The 17,155-nt window shown below is 46.0% G+C and overlaps 1 protein-coding gene across 3 annotated transcripts in view; it reads right to left on the bottom strand.

Moving 5' to 3' along the window:
• The window catches only part of RNF20 (ring finger protein 20), a 28,961-nt gene extending 13,660 nt beyond the window's left edge, over positions 1-15,301 (bottom strand). The window contains exons 1-12 of one of the 3 annotated variants that reach the window (XM_084834732.1): positions 15,251-15,301; positions 13,716-13,885; positions 13,130-13,482; positions 10,958-11,125; positions 10,727-10,874; positions 10,378-10,560; positions 8,788-8,906; positions 7,114-7,260; positions 5,556-5,633; positions 5,342-5,461; positions 2,906-3,085; positions 905-1,040 (exon numbers count right to left, since the gene is read on the bottom strand). In XM_084834732.1, coding sequence (XP_084690858.1) covers positions 905-1,040; positions 2,906-3,085; positions 5,342-5,461; positions 5,556-5,633; positions 7,114-7,260; positions 8,788-8,906; positions 10,378-10,560; positions 10,727-10,874; positions 10,958-11,074 — 1,228 coding nt within the window. In that variant the 5' untranslated portion in view covers positions 11,075-11,125; positions 13,130-13,482; positions 13,716-13,885; positions 15,251-15,301. Of the gene's footprint in view, positions 1-904; positions 1,041-2,905; positions 3,086-5,341; positions 5,462-5,555; positions 5,634-7,113; positions 7,261-8,787; positions 8,907-10,377; positions 10,561-10,726; positions 10,875-10,957; positions 11,126-13,129; positions 13,483-13,715; positions 13,886-15,162 lie in introns of all 3 variants that reach the window. The other 2 variants (XM_084834731.1, XM_084834730.1) reach the window with 2 other exon arrangements.
• Positions 15,302-17,155: the final 1,854 nt, after the last annotated feature.

The raw sequence follows: 17,155 nt of genomic DNA, 5'->3' as shown, positions 1-17,155 counted from the left end.
AAACAGCTGAGCAGTGGTGGTGGAATCGCACTGCTCAACTGAGTGATGGGAGTCCAAAGCCTCCTTTTCCCCACTAATCTGCCTAGCAGCAGGTAGGGGTGGGGGGGATTGCAGGGACAGGAGGGTTAAACCTCCCCTCCCTGTCATCTCCCCCATGCTGATCACAGCTGATGAATGTAAGCGTGGGGGGGGGGATTGCAAGGTGGTGGGAGGGGCCCCAAAGGTTGGCATGGTCTGGCAGGAGAGGCCCGGAGGCCAGACAGGGAAAGTTCCCAGGCTGCAACTGGCCCACAGGCTGGGAGTTCTCCACCCCGGCTGATCATTTTTAGGCATTTAACATATATCCAAGAAGTCTAGAAACCTGCTTTAGAAATGGACTGCCTCAGTTCCCTGGCAGCCATATTTCAAACTCTGCAACCATGCCGGCGTTCAGCCCATGTGACCATAGTGGTCCAATTGAAGATGGCAACACAGAGCTACACTTAAGAGTGGGAGAGAACCGCAAGAACACAGAGAGAGCAGCCTCGTTGCTGAAATAAAGTGGAACCCTGATCAACCCTATCCTCAGGGCTGATCTGAACGATCATCCAGGCTTTAGGACAAGTGAATGGAATACTATCCAGATAGCTGGATGACCATCTGTCAGGGATGTTGTAGCTGCACCCTGCAGTGCAGAACTTGCACTGAGCAGGGGTTGGACTAGATGATCTCTGAGACCCCTTCCAACTCTGTGATTCTAACTGGCTGATCAGTGCTACCATTGCTAAAAGCTGCACAGTGCTCAGTGGCTTACCTGCCCAGGTGGAGCTACATGGCTGCAGTCAAATTAATCTGGACGCTTACCAAAGCAAACATCCAGTGAAGAAAATATCTGTCTCTCTATACAAGACCTGCCTTGACATACCTGCTTGCTCATTGGCCGCGAGGGTTTGTTCAAATTCAATTCGCAGCATCTCGTACTCCTTGCGGACCTGAGCAAGGGTGTCCTCCAGCTGAATAACCTCCGTTCGCAATTTTTTGTGTAGGCTGACTTCGTCCCGCTAGTGAGAGAAATAGAGATTACTACTTTGATGCTGATATCTCCGACGTCAAGCAGCCACCTTTTGTTATGGGGTGAGATGCTAAAAAACAAACACAGGCCTTCTTACACAGTGAGTGAGTAAGAGGTTTGGAGGATGGCAACCAGGGATAGGGCCTTTTTGGTGACGGCACCCCTATTGTATAATCCTGGCACGAACTCTGCCATCTTTTTGGCGCCAAGTTAAGACTTTCCACAACTCCAAGGCATTTGAGAGCATATGACAGGGGTTTTTAATTTTAATTTGGTTGTTCTATTGGCTCTTGGTATTTTACGGTTAACTGTTTTTAGCTATTTTACATTGTTTCAATTTTTGTATGTTAACATTCCTGTTGTAAGATGCCTTGGGACTGTTTGTGAAAAAGGCATATAATAAACTTATATGATGATGAGTATTACGATAATTATAATAATTGTCATAATAATTATGATGATTATCCAGTATACTCCAAAGACTAAACAGCTAGTCCTTTTCTAAATCCTTCCTGAATGACCATTGGCTCGTATTTTGGGGCAGATGAGGCATCCACTATTTGTGATGCATTGTGTTCCAACCGAAAGCTGCAGTCGTTGTCTCTACCAGATGCAAAGCTAAGGAATCTATGGACTGAGCTGCAAAGTCAGCCAAACCACCTCTGCCCAGGAAGAGACATGCAATTCTGCTGCTCCAAATCTGGGAAAGAGGCTACACATGTGGTCTCTCTGTCTCTCTCCCTAACAGAACTATGGAGATTCAGTGGGGAGAGCGGGATCTCTCCCCCCCCCCCCACTGCAACACTCACTGAGATCACTGCGCAGTGCAAACTGAGCAAAGTTTATACACAGTACTCTCTTGCTCTCTGGTGGAGAGAAAGCACACAACACAAAAACTCTGCTGCGTGCACACTGTCAGTTGTGGGGCTCACTACACTTGCATACTGAGATGGACGTAGGATGCTACCTTATACCGAGTCAGACCATAGATCCATCACACTCTGGGTGGCAGTAGCCATTCACTGGAGATGTCAGAGACTGAAACTGGAATCTTCTGCAGGCCTTACAACTGAGCTATGGCCTGGTCCTCCTTCAAGTGAACGGCCCAGCTTCCTCTCTCACTTCTGGCAGGGAAAGCCCACTAGGGACTCACACCGACTGATGCAGAAGGCACAATGCGTGCCTGCCCATCAGCTGGCTCCACCACCTTGTTCACTTACCTGGTCACCTGGAGGCAATCCTTACCCATCACATGCGACCAAGTAAACAGCTCTCAAAAAGCCTCCATTTAGCAGAGTCCATTCTCATAACTACATCGATCGCTGTACTTCTCTTTTATCCCGTGTCCTCACCTAGATTGCAAGCCTTCTGCACGGGAGCTGGGTCACTTCTGTTCTCTACGGAGTGCCCTGAAGGCACTGCTCCTGCTCACTACACTTTAAACCGGGGTGCTGAACCTCTTTCACCCAAGGGCCAAATTCCATTTCGGAGACGCTCTCAGGGGCTGCATTCCAGGAGTGGGTGGGGCCAAAGGCAAAGGAGATGGGGCCAAAAATCCCAACATATTCTAGCTTAAAGCTCTTCCTGCCAGTAACTAAGCCTTAGGAGAGGCATTTTAACATTTTAGAAGGGGGGAAAAACCTGTGCAAAAGCCAGGAAACCACCAAACGGTTGAGGGATAGAGGGTGGGGCCAGGGGAGGCAAGAGTGGCTATCTGGGGAACCCCACAGGGCCAGATTTGGCCCACAGGCCTGAGGTTCTGCACCCTTGTTTTAAACAGCCACAACACTCCCACCCTTATCTTCCCAGATCAAAATAAGGCAGAAGAAAGAAACAGCAGGAGGGAGTACTTGCCTCGATGAGTTCCACCTGGCGCTGGTGGGTGCTTCGGGTGCCGTGAAGCAGCGTGCGGGCCTCATCCAGCTGCGATTTGAGTTGGAGGCTCTCGTTATACAATACAGAGAATTGGGACTGCATGCAGCGGTATTCCGGGGTTTCCTTCACCACCTCTTCCACTGCTCGCCTCAGATCGACCTGGGTGGGGCCGCGGAACAGAGGGGAAGAAGCAAAAGAAAAACAGGGCCATGTCACGCATAGCAGGAGCAAAGGCAAAGGAGGCCACACTCAACGCAAAAGGAGGAGTCAAAACACCCCACATCTGAAGGCCTCTGCTCACAAACACGAAGACCACCGTCAAAACTGATGCTGACTTTGCTAATCCTGCTTCTTGAGCTACAACTGTCCACTTTTGGCCTTGGTTCACACTAAGTATTCTATGGATGGAGTGGGCAAGCTTCAAGTTTTTTCCTGCACCCTACCACCATGCAAAGAAGGATTGTGCCAGGGCCACGGGTGCCTGTCAGTTTTGGGGGAGTTTCTAAAACTGGGGTACCTGAGGCTCAAAGAGAGACCATGTCACAGATACACCAACACACTTACTCCAGATGAAGGCAAAACCTAAAAAAGGTGTCCAAGGTTCCAAGAGAATGGGCATAGTTTTCAAATGGATCAAATGGATAACCAGTTTGTTGTTTTTAGTTCAAATCTCCCTCGCAAGAGAGTGCACTATGGGAACGTTCCAAGGTAGTATTCAGTCCCTACTTTGGTAAAATACAATTTGAAGATATCAGCTAAAGGCTGAAGGATATCTACGATATTATATGTGGTATTCGGGATCTGATTTCCCAAGCAGAAAACACATACAGAGATAAAGTATAAAAGGATGTCCATGTGTATAATTCATGGCAACAAAAAACTGACCAGAATCTCTCTTCACATCTATTTGGGCACCCTCTATATAATACACTATGCAGAGGGGCATCATCTGAAGGCACAGGATGTGGCCACCTCACTAAAGCTAAGCAGGTCTGGACAATGCCTGGATGGGGGGGCCGCTTGGGAACCCTGCACGGGCTGCCTTCAGTTCAATGCAGGAAAAGTGAGATATACATTAATCAAACAATAAATACATGGGTTTTGTAATCAGGAATTGGTTCTGATACACGAAACAATGCATCAAACTGCCTTTAGAGATAAGGAAGACTGAAGAAACGGCAAATGTCTCCAGTTTGCTTAACTGGCCCAGAAGGTGGCAGCATTGCATCAAAAAGCAGTACATGGCTGCAATAAAGCCAACACAGTGTCCCAGTTCGCATGGTCAAATAACCCACGGTTAACAAATGATGTGAGCACACAATGGGTTGTTTGTGAGCTGGCTCCCACCCACTTCCACTTTCTTTCCGGACTCAACACTCTGGTTGCTTAGGGTTAAATAACCCGGAATTTTAACCCATAGCTTGTTGTTGGGTTAAACCTCTGGATTCTTTAACCCTAAACAACCCAGAGCACTGGGTTCACATGTTCCTGGGTTGTTTACAAAGCAGAAGGGGGCAGGAGGCAGCACATTCGTTCCAGCGCAGCTACAGCTAACTATGGGTTGTTTAACCCACAGTTAGGCGTTACGTACAAACCAGGTCAATAACGAGACCAACAGTAAGAACTCAGAGGCACACACACAAAATTGTTTTCAAACAAGCAACTAGGGGCCTCAAAGTTAGGAGAAAAAAAAAAGGAGCAGTCCCCACCCAAGTCCCACAGGGCCCCTGCTCCAGGCATCCCCCACATGTGCATCATGAAAAATAGATTAAAGCTCTTGTGAGCCTAACCTACAGAGGATGTGTCTGCCCTGACCATGCCTCCTTCCAATGGGATAGACACCTTCTCTGTGGTGGCATATCCCCTGGCATATCCCCTCTGCGATATGCCAGGCACTGACAACCATGGGCTTTCAACTATTACGACAAACTTACTTGTTCACCCTGGCTGTTCCCAACCATTATCTTATCTAAATGCTGTTATGCTTTTAAGGGTGCATTGTTTCATAATACATTGTGAACCACTTTGGGATTTTTAAAATGGGAAGCGATACATAAATATTCTAAAATAAATAAATAAAAGAGGGCAATTCTGACCCTTTTGGTATGAGTGGACCAGTTTGTCATTCACCATACGGACACAAAGGACAGTTACCTGATCTTGTCAAGAGCCACTGGGGTTAGAACCAGCAACCCCCACCTCCAGACTTGCCTCCATCCAATCAGGAGGCATGCCAGAATTGTGGCTCACGCAGAAACGCTGGGGTGGGGACATGAGCATCTCTCTTATTCTTACACAGACTCTAAAAGGAAATCATTTCCAATGAAAGAGCAAAGCGTGCCTGCAATTTTAATCTGGGGTGGGGAGGAGCTTTCTCTCGTTTCAGAAATTTGGGAACCACAAGCTGCTTCATACCTTTAACTTGTCATTCTGAGTTGTCACCTCCTCGAGATCCTGACGCAACTTCTCCAATTCACTCAAGCGGTTCTGGGCAAGCTCCTTGTTTTCCTCAAGTTCCGCATTCATCTCTTCAAACTATAAAACAGAGGGGGGAAAGATCTTTGTATCTCTCTCTCTCCCAACTATCCCTGCTTTGGTCTGCACCTGCCCAGACAGTCTCAAGATTTACCTTCCGAGAGTTGATCGTGATCGTACCCCCGTACAGGCTGCTGCCTGCTCCATATACCTTGTAGCCTTTTGAATTCACCTGCAAAGAGGATAATTGACTTTTTTTTAAAAAATGTAAGAATTGTTATGTTCCAACATGTGACAGTTGCTATAAACTGGACACGATTATAACATTTATTTCAGGGTGGCCAACGTGTGGCCCTTCAGATGTTTAGGCCTACAACTCCCATGATCCCTAACCACTGGCTAGGCTGGCTAGAGCTGGTGGCAGTTATAGGCCAAAACAGCTGGACAGCCACAAGTCACCCACCCCTGGTTAATTTACTCACTAAACTGCATGCCGTTCATGAACATTATTTTCATTGTTATTGTTATCCAATGTTAATTCACATTTTAAACAAGCGGGTTTTGTGCTAAGTGGCTGATCATCAGCCCTGTCAATACTAAGCAGACAATCAGTGCAAGGATGTTCTGTGGCCTCCATTGCCTCCTTTCAAAATACTACATTTCCAAGATTTTTCTTTATAATGATAGGGGCTAGAAAGTTGTTTTTACTTTTTAAAACAGCAAGAGAAATTTAGGAATGTCAGAATTTTAAGAAGCATTCATCCTAGCCAATAAATTGCTCCTCTCTGTTAATTGGGTTGCAAGCAGTTGTATGTAAGTGATACAAATTAGTAGTGTAAAATAATAGTAATAACAATAGCAATATTCTGTACCAAGGCAAGTAAAATTCTGAAACTTCCATTATATAAAACTGCAATTTTTACTATTGTGGATAATTTAGCCCAGTTTTGCTTGCTTTGGAGAAAGGCACAGAGCTATCTACAAAGCACTGAAGTCCCATCTCGAACTACTGGAAATCTTATTAAATAATCATTATTCATTTAATAATCATTAAGGATTACCCACTTGCTTTCAAGCATATCATCCCAATCATAAAGGCTAGAAACTTTTAAATGGTGACTAAGTATCTCAGCGTGCTGATTTCCAAGCCTGGTCCCACATTCTGTGCTTTGCCTGCACTCCCGTGGAATCCTACCACACACACTGACCTTGTTTTAAGTATAAATCGGTCCTTTTAAAGAAGAGGAATGGGCAAATGTTCTTTCACGAACTTATCCAGTCCTAAATACCTACAACACAACAGGTCTAGCTAGGGAGAAAGATTCAAAAGTGATGCTAATCTTGGATCAGCTGGACTGGTCCCTCTGCCATACACAGTGGCCATGGTTTGGGGGGGGTGTTTTTTAACGCCAGTATTTAAATTTTTGTTTTTGCTATTCCCTATTCCCTTCTCCTCTCCATTCCTAAACCAGGTTGCTTCTTATAGGTCCATTTGTTTTATGGTTCCCATTTTTAAAATGGTGCAGTTTTAGAGTGAAACTTTATGAGTACTGAGAGCCACTTTGCGGACACTCATTAAAAAGTGGGATGCATATCTAAAAATAAAATAAGATCCAAGTATATCAAATGTTTCCTCCTTCTGACAAAACTATTCCTATATCCTCCAGCGTTGTTCCAACCCTGGGACCGCTACCGAGGGTGCCGGCACTTACTCGTTCCAGGACGTCTGCCAGGTGCCGGTTGAGCCGTTGCTCCCGCTTGCGGATTTTGTCAATGTCCCATTGCAAGTCATCAATCATGGTCTCCAGCACAGATACACGCGATTCTGCTGCCTCCACTTTCCCTTGCAATTTGGAAAACTGCAGCCAAGGAAGGAAACGAGAAAATAGGTTGGGCGGGCCTGCCTGGACCTGGTTTTCTGCACATCAATCGAAAAGTATTAAGGCATGGATCAGTGTGGCCAGATCCAGCTTCCCCAGAAGACGACCAGCCAAAGCCAGGCAAAGGTACTCCTGGCCACAATAGCCACCTGGAAGCTCCAAGTGCAATACCGGGTCCAGGAGCACCCACAAGCTGTGAATGTGATCCTTCAGACAAGAGTACAACCCCAACCAGAACAGGCTGTATCCCAATCCTGGATTGGCTTGTTTGCTGACCAACAGGACCTTCACTTTGTCTGGATTAAGCCTCAACTTGTTGGCCCGCATCCAATCCATAACTGTGTACTATTCCCTCCACCAAAGAACTACATGGCCCAAAGAACCACTTAATACAGAAAACCTCACAGCAGCTATGATGATGCAGAATGGATGACAGCAGTGGGAAGGTACGTCTCTGTGTAATCTTTGCCCACGGGGAAGCTGACTGCTGCGGTTCAATGGGACTTTTGCTGAGACAAAAGCTGCGTGTATATGAGAGCTTGGGAGTTGATGATAACTAGGAAGCAAAAGGCAACCATATGTGAGAAGAGGCTGAGAAGGACATCTGGAGGCCCAGTGGTTGGTGAAGACATAACATGCTAGGGATAGCATGAGTTTTGAGAAGATGCTGAGATGGCCTGTTTTTATGAGACTAAGGAAAACATACAGGGATCCTGATGATGTGGGTAAACAGAGAGCATGGAAGAGTTCTGTGCCTATTTCTATTCAAGAAAGGAAGGTCTGGCTCCACCTCTGATCAATATAAAAAGCCTAGGATAGGAGAGTAGAGACATACATTCTTTCTCTTTCCTGGGGAAAAAATACCACCAGACCCATTTGCCTGGAAGTGATGAACTGTCCTTGTTACTGGTTCAGCTTTACCCACTAACATGTAATTCTGAACCAAGATTTATGCCATTCACGCCATCCCATCTAACAGTCAGCTGCCACGATGATGGCCCTACCTCTGGCCTTATCTTGTTCCCAACACCCTGGGCTGTTCCCAAGCTCCTCAAATTACAGCCTGTCACTCTGCAGCTGGCCTCTGCCAAACTCCTCCAAACATAAGTTCCACCCCAAGGAGGAGAAACCCTAAAATTCCATTAACTATAATGATTACAGTGTGTTCCACAGGGGATCATCCCAGCCTCACTTTCTATCAGCTCCAAACCCACCATCACCTTCCCAGAAGCCTCAGCTGTTCCCTTGACTTCACATCAATGAAACAAAAACAAGACAAGCACAGTGGAGAGCCATAGTGGTAAAAATGGTTGGAGAGCAGCTCAAGGGGTGAATTTGGGCAGGCTACACACTCTCAGCCTAACTGGCTCAGAGTACTGTTCATGTACATACAGCTCCATCCACTCCTCGGTCCAATTAACACACACGTACCGCCTGCCAATATAAAAGCAGCCCTGCAACTTTGTCAACAGCCTGATTTTTGCATCACACATCTTTTCCTTATACCTCTTGAGACATGCAGCGATGCTTTTCTTGAAGCAAATCAGCCAGTTCCTGCAGCCGCCTGTTCTCATTTGCCAGGTAGGAATTCAGCTCTTGGACAGCTTCCTCCATCAGACACACATCTGAAGGAAAAAAGGGAATTCATTTTGTTGCTTAAAGGCACTTTCAAGAGCCCTTCATGTTTTGAAGACAGATTTCAAACCTGTGGGAACAATGCCCATAAACAGAGTAGGATTTCCAGTTATTGGGTGATTAACAAAAGGTAATACACAAACAAATAATAGAAGGCTTCAGCATCTCGTAAAGCTCCTTTCTGCTTGTGTGTGTGTGTGTGTGTGTGTGTGTGTGTGTAAGCATGTAAAACTTTACTAACTGCTTGCCTGGAACTGGATCTGGTGTAGGACTGTAGATGGAAGAAGACACTGGGTGGAAGATATAGACCTAGAGGAGCAAAAGTCCCACTAAGGGCGCAATCCTATGCATGTTTAGACAGAAGAAGCCATGCTGGGAGTTGTGGGACTTTCTTCTGTCTAAACATGCATAGGATTGAACCCTAAGAGAAGTATTAGGCGTCAACAGCATCCAGCACCATCAGTGCACGCTACAATAGGGAAGACTACAATAAAGCAAATGGCTCACTGAGTAAAAAGGGGTAGTTGGACTCCTGGCCAAAACACCAGTTCAGAATGGCTGAGATCATCCATGGCAACTGCTTATACCAATTTATGGAGACCTATCTTGTAGTATGAGAACTAGGAGTAAAAGAGATGGGGTGCCTGCAGCCCTCTAGATGTTGTTGGACTCCAGCTCCCATGAGCCTTAGCCAGCATGGCCAATGGCCAGGGATGATGGGAGTCCAACATCTGGAGAGCCCCGGGTTCCCTAACCCTGCTATAAGTTAACCAAAATTAATTTCACCCGACAGCATCCATTAACTGTACAGCACAATTGCAAAAGGACCAAGTACTAGATTTCATAATATATTTGCCAGGTTGACTTCAAGGTCAATGGACTAGCAATGGATTAGTCTGGAGGGGACATCTGCCATATATCCAGAGAGGCTCTTAGCACATGAATGCTTTAACCACCTGATGTGATACATATCCCTGGGTTTATCCCAAGCTGATAGAGAATTTGGTACAATAGCGATAGCTTTCAACTTGATGTTGTGATGGCCAAGTTGGATGGCGTTAAAGGACGAGCAAAGGGCTGGATGCGCCTGATCTTGTCTATCTCAGAAGCTAAGCAGGGTCAGCCCTGGTTAGTACTTGGATTGGGAGACCGCCTGGAATCAGGCTTCCTGCACTGGGCAGGGGGTTGGACTCGATGGTCTTGGTCTTGTAGGCCCCTTCCAACCCTATGATTCTACGATTCTATTAGACAAATACCAGTATGCTACCTCAAGTATCAGAGGCAGGATGCCTCTGCATACCAGTTGCTGGGGAACATGAGCAGGAGGGCGCTACTGCATTCATGTCCTTCTTGTTGGTTTCACACAGGCAGTGGTTGGCCACTGTGGAAACAGACGCTGGACTAGGTAGGCCTTTAGTTTGATCCAGTATGGATCTTCTTATGTTCTTATATAGGCCATACCTCCGCTGTTCAGCTTCTGGGACAGGACATCCACTCTCTCCTGAAGTTTGTCATACATAGTCACAATCTGCGTGACTGCCCGGCGGGAAGACTCCACACGTTCCTGCAACTGAGATTCCATCTCTTCACTGGTGCTGCTGGCCAGGGTCGCCAGAAAGGAGAACGCAGGCTCAAGTATCTCCCCTGGGAAACGACAATGTAAGAAAAACAGCCATGACAGGATGCAGTTCCAAGCTCCCGAAAACCCAGACAGGCAAGCCTTCCCCACCTCATAGCTATCCAACTGGGAAGCTACATTACAGGAGAAAGCTCAAACCATCCCCAAAGCAGGCGGGATCAGAAAACTCACCTCGCTCTCTCTCATCCTTGCGCTCCTGGTTGCTGTCTGAATCAGGTTCAGGTTCCGGCACCACCAGGGCTTTCCGCTCAGACAGGAGGTCTCCGAGGCCTTGGTCCAAGTCGTAACGTTTCAAAATGATGCGGATGTTCTCATCAAACTGGAGGGAAGAAAAACAGGCTTGAATTTTTAAGAAGGTTTGGCAAATAAAATGAAGAGAATGGGAAGGGGTACGTAGCAGACCTGACTCCAGTAGCGATTGACAATCAGCAGTGAAGCATCATCCGTGGCCTGCCGCCGTTCCAGCTTCTCAATGTGCTCTCGCAGCTCATCCTCAATGGCCTGCCGTTGGTCCAGCATCTCTGCCAGCTTTCGGTTCTTCGTCTGCAGGGTGCGAATGTCCAGTTCTTCCTGAAATCACACCAATGTCAGTTATTACAATACCATCTCAGCCTAGGCTTTGTTCTCTCCAAGAGGGTGGATCTGGGCTATATCACCTCAGACCGCAGAAGGGGGTTTGCATGATGGAATGTTCTTCCAGTACCCGCCCTCCACCCCACCCCCCCCCACCCCACCCCACCCCCCCAAAATCAAGCTTCTATACAAAATTAGCATGACAGGAAGAAGAGTTCTAGCCTAGACATGCTAGCTTTTTATATGCAAGGAATTGGGGTGTGTGGGGGAAACACTATGGAGGAGCAGTCAATCAAGAAAGCCTCCAACTGCAGCTCAGAAAAGGTTGCCACCTCAAGGGGGACTACAAATGTGAAGCCCCCCACTCCAGCCTTTTTTCTTTTTCTTTTTTGAATCTATTTTTATTTTATTTTTATAAGTGAAATAAGCACTACCAACAATATAATCAGAATCTTCAGTTTCCAACATTACAGTATTCTGAGGGGAAAAAAAAGGAGGACAGCAAAAGAAGGGGGGAAAAAACAGGATTATATTAAACTTCAATACGAACAAACCAAATATCCAAATATAAATCCAATTGCAGATTATGCCTATACAGCACTCTTCCGGACATTGCAGGTATTATTAAATCTTCAATCCGCTACACCACAAATGGTAAACCTTATCTTTCAGTATCATAACCTCAGTCTTATAGCAAAGGAATGGGAGCAAACAATCCATTTCCTTAGCTATATATTACCATTCAGTTAACGTGTATTAATAAACATTAAAGGTTTAGCCAACAAGAAATAGTAATAATAATAATCCCATAATGATATTAATAAGAAAAATAGTTTAAGAAAAAGATATAAAATAAAAACAAAAGCAAATCATTTGTATATTTTAAGTAATATATCTAAAAATATATTTATATGTGTACAGACATATACACACACACAAATAGACATTTTATTACAATATAACATAAAAAAGGAGAAAGAAAACAGAAATATGCAAACATTTACTCTGGCATACTGCCTAGACATCTTATCAGCTTTAGCCTAAACAACACTTCAAAAGAATAGTAAAGATGACTAAGTTCCAACTCTGGAGGCTGAGAGAGTTGGTTCCCTGGTTTTAATTTTAATACCAATTAAAAATGATTCTGCAGCATCAGGATCCAAAAATCTTTTCATCTGGCCTTCAAAAAGAATGCAAGATGTAGCCAGATATTTAATATGATATTGCAGGTTAATTTGCTTTGCCAAACTTCTCGCCTTGGTGAATTGCCTTATTCTGTCAGCAATTTCTTTAGTATAATCAGGAAAGAGCATAATCTTGTCATTTGCTGGTCCCCACCGAAGCCCACCCCGTTGTCTTGCCAAACGCATAAGATAATGTTTTGTAGAGACTCGTGAAAATTGAACAAAGCCGTCCCAAAAGTCCGTTTAGTGCCACATATTGAACCAAGAACACAATATGCATGCTCAATATCAAGCAAAAAATCAGATGGTAAAACAAATAGCTCATGCAAAAGTTTATCCATAAATTCAGCCAAACCTATATCAGTAGCCACGTCTTTAATACCAAGGATATGTAGATTTGCTCTACGTGTGAAGGCCTCCAGTTGAGAAATTTGAGCAGACAAAATATTTTGAGAAGCTTCCATGGCAATTTCATGTGCAGTAGCCCGATCTTTGAGAACATTAATCTTTGATTCCATCTTTTGAAAAGAGATATTAATTAAATCCACAGCCCCCTGAAGGGCAGTGATTGAGTCCTGAATTGTTTCAGGTTTCTTTGACTGCTCTAGTAGCTGAGAAGACATAGTTTTTATCAAAGCAAGCAACTCCTGTTCATCTCCGGCATTTCTAGAAATCTTTGCCGGAGGAGCAATCAGGGGGTGGGGGGTAGGTGGCCTTCTCAAGCCTTTCTTTTCTTTCCTTTTCTACTGCCATCCTCCACTTTCAAAAGCACAACAAGCAAGTATAATTGCAGAACCAAAAAAAGATAAACACTTACGCAGATTTAATTACAAGTCCTCAGATATTGCTGGTAGTTTAAATTCAGAAATACTATTTGGAGCCATTTGTCCTTATGTCTCCTAATTGCTTAGGAGTTTCAAACAGCGTTCAGTAGACGACACTCCGGCGTCTGACCTTAGATTTCAGCCCCTCTGTTTCTCCGCAGAAGCAGCTCTTCTTCCAAGATTTCATCTGGATGGTACTGTAAGCTTCCCCTTTTAATTCAAGGGGAAGATAAAAAGGTTTCTCAACCTTTTCACAGCTGTTTGAGATAAGCGACCTGCGGAGCTCCGCAAGTCACTGCAGGACGCCATGGCTCCAACTGGATGTTCTCCACCCCAGCCTTTTTTCCTGTGAAATTTTTTTTAATTATTTGGAGGAAAAAATGCTTTTCCCCCCATTTTTTTTTCAACCTCTACATATCTAATGAGAACTAGGCGTCAGACAGCCCAGCTGGCTGATGAAGCTTATCCCAACAGCCATGGGAATGAAAACTAAACAATACAGTATTCAGGGACTGGAATTAATTCAGCGTGTTTATCCACTGAGAAATAGGGAATGGTGGTGCAGAAAGAAGTACAAACCGTTGAGGAGACACCTCCAAGCTTAATGGTCTCCACAGTAGTTCCCGAGTCCTCAACGCCCGCCTTCTTCTCTGGAGGCCCTGAGGGACTAGACTCTGCCGCCATTCGCTTGTTCCCAATTCCAGACATGATGGTTGCAGGCTGGAGACCTCCACCTCTCCACGCTTTTCCTGAAAGATGAGTTGTGTTTTTTTAAGGAAATAGTTTGTGGTTCTTTTGTTTGTTTTTTTGCTTCTCTATTTCTTTTGTTTGTTTTTTTGCTTCTCTATTTCATTCCATAAGAAGGGTTCCTAACCAGCAGCAAAAAACACATTAGAAACAGACTTTGAGCAAGTCACACCTGCTGTATCAGATTTCTTGCACTGGAGACCCAGTTGTTATCAAGTAGAAAACAAACATCCACACCTCAGTTTTGAAATCCAGAAAATGAACCATAAGATGCCTGTTCACACAATTTGTTCTTTTACCATTGTTTCTCAGGAAATTTGAAAATTACAATCTTCTGGGACCAAGGCTGAGAACATATTTAACTTATTTTTTTCTTTTTTAAAAACATTGGAAGCATCGTTACATATTTTGGCACACACCCCTGTACTGGCCAGGGCAGGTTAGGGGTAATGGTATCTCCCTGTTCTGCTCAGACCACATCCACCCTACTTAAAAAAAGACAAACAGAACAAGCCACAGAAACACAGAGAAGGCAGACAAGGAAGAGACCCTGGCTGATAAGACACACTGTAGAACAGAGAATGAGGGTTCCCATTCTCTGGATAGAAGGGTGCATACAAACACAGAAACCTGACCCTTAGAGGCAAGGCCTGGGGGAGTGGGGAGCCCCTGTTTTGTTGCAACCCAATGGCACAGTGTACAAAGGTCCCAGGATTAAATGCAGGGTGAAGTGGTTGTTGGACCAAGCCACAAAACTGATCATATCACATCAACAAAAGTGAGGACTTGGGCCGTTCCTGTGTAATCCGGAAGAGCTTTATGGAGGCTGTATTAAGTGGTGGCCTCTACGCCCACCTTCATCAGCCTATCCTCGTTCTCTTTTCTATGAGGCCTGGGGGATGAGAAGGGCAGACAGTGTTGCTCAAAAAAAAAGTTTCGTTAGTCTTAGCGCAGCAGTAGACAACCCAGCGTCCTCCAGCTGTTTCAAACTACAACTCCCATCAGCCCTGCCCACGGGCCATGCTGGCTGGGGCTGATGGGAGCTGCAGTCCAAAATATCAGGAGGGTATCAGTTTGCCTACCCCCTGCCTCAGCGGAAGGGCGCTCTGCACATGCTTAGCGGCACTCTACCCAGGGCAACACAAGCTTTGACATCAAAAGCTCGCAACTGTAGTCCGAGAGATTACTGTAGTCCACTGTCACCCGCGGCTCTGCGCTCTCCCACCCCCACACGCCCCTCTTTCCAGCTGGAGCGACCCCTCTGCATTCGCAAAAGCACCGAGCCGCCGCCGCCTCCTGTCTTAAGGCCCCGCCAGGAACGAAGGTCTCCTTGCTTTACAGACGCGCCCGCTTCTGGGCACACTCACCAGCGACCCAGCCGAGCCTCCGGCCTCCAGCACTTCGACCAGGAAACAGTCCTGAGACGACAACGGCGGCTGAACCAATCCCGGCCTCGCTTCTTCCCCCCGCCCCACTCCCTTCGAATATCCGCAGGTGCCCGCAGTCAAAATGGCTGTCGCTCGCGAACCATAGTTTTATGGCTCTAGACAGACGCGAAGGATGCAACTTCGGCGTCTCTGCATGGGTGCGAATGGAGCCGGAGGCTTCCTAATTTCGGCGGCGAGGGCGAGGCAAATGTATAGTGCAACCCGAATCACGTCTACTGGGAGTTAATCCCATTTAGTTCAACGGGGCTCACTCCCCGCTAAGTGCCCCTAGCAGCCTTCCCTAACTTAGTGCCCTCTGAAATTTTTTTTTTTTTTTTTGGACTACAACTCCCAGAATTCCTGGCCATTAGCCATGGTGGCTGGGGCTGACGGGAGTTGAAGTCCAAAATCTGGTGCGTGCCGGGTTAAGAACATAAAACGAGCCATGCTGAATCAGACCAAGGGTCCATCTAATCCAGCATTCTGGTCACGTAGTGGCCAACCAGTTGTTGACGGGAAACACACAAGCAGGGCATGAGTGCAACGGCACCTCCGGCCCATATTCTCCAGCGACTGGTGTGCATGCTGCTCCTGATACTGGAGGTAGCATGTAGCCATCATAACTAGTAGCCATTGATAGCCTTCTCCTCCACATGAATTTGGGGATGGTGTAACAGCCAGAAAGGAACAGAACAATGGCATGTGTTAGAAATACTTGAGAGCAATATTTTAGGACTGAAACCCTTGCAATATCATGTTATGTTAACCCCATAATGCCCAGAACCCATCCAGAACAGAACGGAAGAGCCTGGAATAGCAACTTCCAAGGGAGCCAAATCAACCAAACTCACTGGTCACACATAACTAGTTGGGATTGATATAATAAGCTACAAAACCTCCACAGAAACCACGTTTTGGTAGTGATTCAGGGCAATAGTCCTTATTCTGCAAAATGGTTCGGAATGGCAACAAAGCCCCCCCCCCCCCGCGTGCGCTGATTTGCAGAGAGAGGAGTGAGACATACTTGAATCTCTCCAGAGACCCACTGATTCACAACTCATTCTGTGCCCCCAAGGCTGCCGAGAACTTGCCTGTGTAAAGAGCCGGAGCATCTCTACACCAGCCACAAATCCCACATTTAAAAGGGGGCTTTCTGCTTCCATGTTAAATGCAGGACCACAACGGACTCCCTTTAGACGTGCTTCCTTTCCCCCCTCCCCTTTCCCCCTCCTTCTCCCCCTTATCTGAGTCTTCCATATCTTTCACTGGTCTAGCTCCTCTTCTTGCGACTTTTCCTTTTTCAGGGAGGGGACTCAAGAAACACAAGCGGGGTAATTTGGTAGCTCATTATCTCTGATCTATTTAAAAATGGAATAAAGGTCATTTAGCGCAGGAGACGCCCTGGAGGTTCATCTAAAGGGCATGCAAACTTCCATAAGTGAGCGACCTCAATATCAGGATAAAACTCGATGTGAAGGAGCCCCTGGTCTTTTTCTCGCTTAGAATGCGGAAACAGAAGCCCGGTAAATTGCGAAATAAAAAGCCGGATGTGATGAGGCTCTACATCTTGCGGATGATGTAGGTTGGGGAAGACTGGTGCAGTGAAGGCTAGTGGCTCCTGTTTCAGTGGGGCAGGGAATCTGCTCTGGATTTCAGTCAGAACTCTAAAGGAGCTACCCAAGGTGCTGAACCCATTTTGGGGGTAGGGTTCAGCACTTTGGATAGTTCTGACTGAAACCAGCCTATTTACTGCCCCACTGAAACAGGAGTCACCAGCCTCCACTGGGCTGGTGTGTAGGATTGCAGCCTAAACTGCATTGATCCTTGGTGCAAATCGAGGTGTGC

The sequence above is a fragment of the Heloderma suspectum genome, chromosome 2, assembly GCF_057233095.1.
Source record: "Heloderma suspectum isolate Gila_16-S chromosome 2, 16-S_ref, whole genome shotgun sequence".
Classification (NCBI taxonomy): Eukaryota; Metazoa; Chordata; class Lepidosauria; order Squamata; family Helodermatidae; genus Heloderma; species Heloderma suspectum.
The sequence above is the reverse complement of the archived record's forward strand: the minus strand, read 5'-3'. Positions and strand labels throughout refer to the sequence as shown.